Raw genomic sequence first — 4,371 nt, 5'->3', positions numbered from 1 at the left:
TTGAGAAATTATTATTGTACTCGTATGCGGTGCGCTTTAGTGTTTCATCTAATAACCTGACAAACCTAACGAATCAACAGGTTATTTAAACTGATTGCTCAAAGCAAATGAAGGCATTCACTGCTTTTAATGGATTGCTGCTTGTGAATATTTCATTAAGCAGAGATTTATGACACTCCTAGCAACATGAAATAATAACGATTTATTGAGTGTGAACATTTTCATAGCAAAAAAAAAAACGTTATTACTCCCGACTAAAATGAATATACTGAATTTTGATTAAATTCATTCGGAAAATGAAAGAATTTAGTTTGGCAATGTTCTCAGAAATACGAAAAAAAATCAATCGAACGCCGAAATATTTTGAGAACAATACAAAATATTAATTTTTAGGTCACTAAAAAGGCCGCAAATTACGGAATTATTTGATTTTGACGATCAAACATTTAATTAAAAGAATAAATTTAATCAAGCGCATCCAATCATTGATAAGCATTATATTGAAAAGGCGGTTAACCTTTGAGCATGCATATATTTAAGAACATCGATTTCCATTCCAACGTTAGTTTGATAGAAAGTGTATTCAAAGGTATTGCTGAGTGAGAAAAAATTGCCAGGAATAACTATGAAATCGAAAGCGTTAACTCTAGTTATTTTAATATATTTTTTGAGCAATTTCAATACATTTGGTGAGTTAAAGGTAACATTCGAATGGAAATGACCACATTGTTTTAACGGAATTTTTCATGATTCTCGTAGGCAATTTTAATTATACAGATCATATAGAAGATGTAGATTCAGATGATACAGAAGATATTTCTCATGAGACAGACGATCCTCCAAATATTGATCCGACAGATTCTGAAGAAGTTGAACTTCCAGAAGTTGACTTTCCAGACATAAATCTTGAGCCTGTTGGTCGATTGAAATGTATCGATTGTGATTCAAGAATTGCTGGAAGTCGTTGTTTTCGTCTTGATAATGATGATAAAATTGAGCATTGTGCAAGCCAATTTGGACTATGCTACACATCCATTTTAAACGGTGAAGTTTTGAGAGGGTGTATAGGAGATACGGTATTTAAAAACATAACAGCGTACGAATTTATGATAGATTCAATAAAATTGTGCAACAACAATCATTTTTGCAATCAAGATAAGATCGAAGATACGTGTTTGGTGTGTGATGGTTACAAGTGTAAGATACCGATGGAATCGAATTTACTTGACATGCAACGAGCATGTTCTTTCGGGAAAAAATCATCGGGTTGTTTTTTGAGTAAATATGATGATTATCGGCGCGGATGTTTGGTCAATTTAGCTGAAGAAAAAAGAGCGAAATGCCAAACATCCATATCGAGTAAATGTCAAAGTTGTTTCACACCAAATTGTAATAAAAAACAAGATTTACATCAACAATGCTACTTTTGCAATGGAACAACAGATCCGAATTGTCATCTAATAACATCGAAACATACGAAAATCACATGCGTTGGATATACAAGTCAGTGTTTGGTGGGCATTGATTCAAATGGTTATACGCATCGTAAATGTAGCACGAATAAAAAGGAAGATGACTTATTATTTCCCGCACCGAATGGATATAATAAATGTTTTGGCGATTTTTGTAATAGGAATGCTCATCCGACCGAACGAATAAAATGTTTTAAATGTCCAATTGGACATGCTTGTGATCAAATGAATAGCGCAAATTCCCATGAGGGAATATACTCTTGTAGATTTTATCCAGATGAATGTTATTCTTATCGCCATTCAGGTAAAAACTCATAGTCAATACAAATTTAGTCTTCAAAATTCCACACTTTATGCATCATTTTTAAAATTCTCTTATGGCTTTTTTTTTTTGAAAAACCATAGAACATAATATAACACGAGGATGCTTGCGCGAAGCTCATCCTGATATTCAAACAAAGTGCTTGGAACAAATGAGAAATGATCCAACAAGTAAAAAACTGTGCTACCTGTGCAACACCGAATCATGTAACCGCGAAAACAACACTATGCAAGAGCTGAATTCTGGGGAAAAACTGACAAATTTTGTAAAATTGATTGCATAACAAATACAAATATCAATCGGTAATTATTTCTTTCTTAAAGATTCTACCTTAAATATGTTTAAACTAAAGAAACTATTACAAGAATGATTATCTTCAATAAAAAAGTAAAATATTTCAATGAAACACATGAAAATTTTCTTTAAATTCAATAAACCATTAATATGATGAAATTATCCCAGAATGGTCAGCATTATCTCCAATTTATAATTAGATTTAAGCACGTTAGTTTCTTTTTCACTTTCCCCCGCTGAAGCCATCTTCATTACAATGTGCACATTCGTCCATCCATTACGTATAAAATTAAATTTTCGATTTCCGTGGCGAATGAGTAATCATTTAGCGATTAAATTCGATAAAAGTGTGTCGATTACCATGAGACAATTTATTATCACTTGCACGCGCGTTGTTTATTTACACAAAAAAATAACATCATAATCGGTTTTAATTTCACCGTCACATTGCCAATACCATATTCAATTCATCCATGTCAACCGCACATATGACAAATATTCTTGTATGTTTTACGTTTACGTAACCAAACAAAATATGTGGTCTCTTCGGTTCGGGCACTGTTTTTTTTTTTTCGGATCGAAACGTTCATTAATAACGAAAAACACCAAATGAATCGACAGAACATAAATGAAGTAATCATATAAAAGAGTGTATAGTATACATGTACGTCACACAGAAAAAGTGCGTATTACTCCATAGCAATGGAGCAATGAGAAGATCATCGAAATTTTGCGATGAAATAATGATGTTATTCTGGCGTTCGTTTTTCTTTTCTTTCCATTCTCACACCACTTTTATAAATTGTCGTTGCTTTGTGAATTCGTTGTTGTTGTCATCCGTTATCACTGCAGTGTGGCTGAAATTAATAGCGGATTATGATTTTTCACTTGGTTCGAAGGTGTTTGCAAGAAAAAGTTGTATTTTTTACATGCATGTGTCGGGTCACCTATTCAATTTTACTTATTACATAAATGGAAATATCTGTAAGTTCATTTGTCAAAAAGCGAATTGTCATAATTTTCTACTTTTGTCCGCTATTTTGCGTCTGACCATATGACAATTGCAACCGACGCAAGAGAAAAATACAACACTTACATATGTTCGCACCGCTTGTGACCGACAGAAACAAATAAAGTATACATTATTGCGCTTTTTGATAAAGAAAGTGTTTGGGCAATGTTAAGCAATATAATAAATTAATTAATTTCTTATTTTTGTTATTCGTCCACAGGACAATCAACCGCGAATCGGCAGTATTTATGAAAACACAGATGAGGACAGTCGAAAGTGAAAATATATGACTTTGTATTTAAAAAAAAAACCGCGGCAGAGGAAAGATACTAAAATAACAAAACGGAAAAGAACGCAATTGAATTGATGTTTTTGTTTGTGTGTCAGGTCATTCGATCAGTTGAAAATGACGATTTCGCTTTTTTTTTGCTTAATGCACATGCAAAATCTGTCCATTTTTGGATTTGCTTAATGGGTAGCCAACGGCGGATTATTTAAATAAGTGAATGACACCAAAGTTGGTATGACACTCGGTCATTGATTCTCGTTCGCACACTTTGTGTGAAGTCACATTTTATCTCGGCTAGAAACGACGACGACGTCGACGAAAAAAAAAACTCATTTGCCTATATGATTATTTCGTGTCACATTGCTTTACAGATGTTTTTGTTCGATCGATGTAGTGTTGTGTATTGCGCTTGTTTAGATTTATGCAAGAGTTGAACTCCTGCATTCTCAAAGATTTGTTCGGTGTTATTTACATACATGAAATGTTGAACATTTAGCGTCTAATGTAAGCATATATGGCTACGTAGTCGATTCTTCTTCTTTTCTTACATACGTACCGGATGATTTAATTCGATTCAAAAGCGATATTTATTTACGGCCAGTTGATCTTGAGTGATGCGTATGGAAGATCATAAATATATAATGAACGTTGTAATCAAAAATCTAGATCGACTTGATAACAAGAACAGGGCATCGATTTAAATTTAAATATGCATGGGAATGGTGATCGTCAGTCTCTTGAAACGCGTGCACACGTCTTCTATTCGAGATAGGAAAAATCTAAATAAAAATTCACATAAACATACGATACACACACACACTTGAACAAGAGAAAAATCACGTGGTAATCATCATACGAATTGATTTCAATGTGTCAATTGGTTGAATGAGTGGAAAAATGGTCGGTGGTGTTATCATCCGAACAGATCGAATATAATGAATTCGGAAACACTTCATGGGGAAAATTTATGTACATATGAATT

General features: G+C 33.2%; 1 protein-coding gene across 1 annotated transcript; it reads left to right on the top strand.

The window, feature by feature from the left end:
* The first annotated feature begins 584 nt into the window (after positions 1–584).
* LOC116338237 lies at positions 585–3,380 on the top strand. Its single transcript, XM_031763366.1, has 4 exons — positions 585–689; positions 760–1,776; positions 1,878–2,059; positions 3,321–3,380. Exons 1-4 carry the CDS (start codon positions 626–628, stop codon positions 3,378–3,380), a joined length of 1,323 nt encoding a protein of 440 aa, XP_031619226.1. The 5' UTR covers positions 585–625.
* Positions 3,381–4,371: the final 991 nt, after the last annotated feature.

Source organism: Contarinia nasturtii, unplaced genomic scaffold, assembly GCF_009176525.2.
Source record: "Contarinia nasturtii isolate CC-2019 unplaced genomic scaffold, AAFC_CNas_1.1 Cnas_scaffold_350, whole genome shotgun sequence".
Classification (NCBI taxonomy): domain Eukaryota; kingdom Metazoa; phylum Arthropoda; class Insecta; order Diptera; family Cecidomyiidae; genus Contarinia; species Contarinia nasturtii.
The sequence above is the reverse complement of the archived record's forward strand: the minus strand, read 5'-3'. Positions and strand labels throughout refer to the sequence as shown.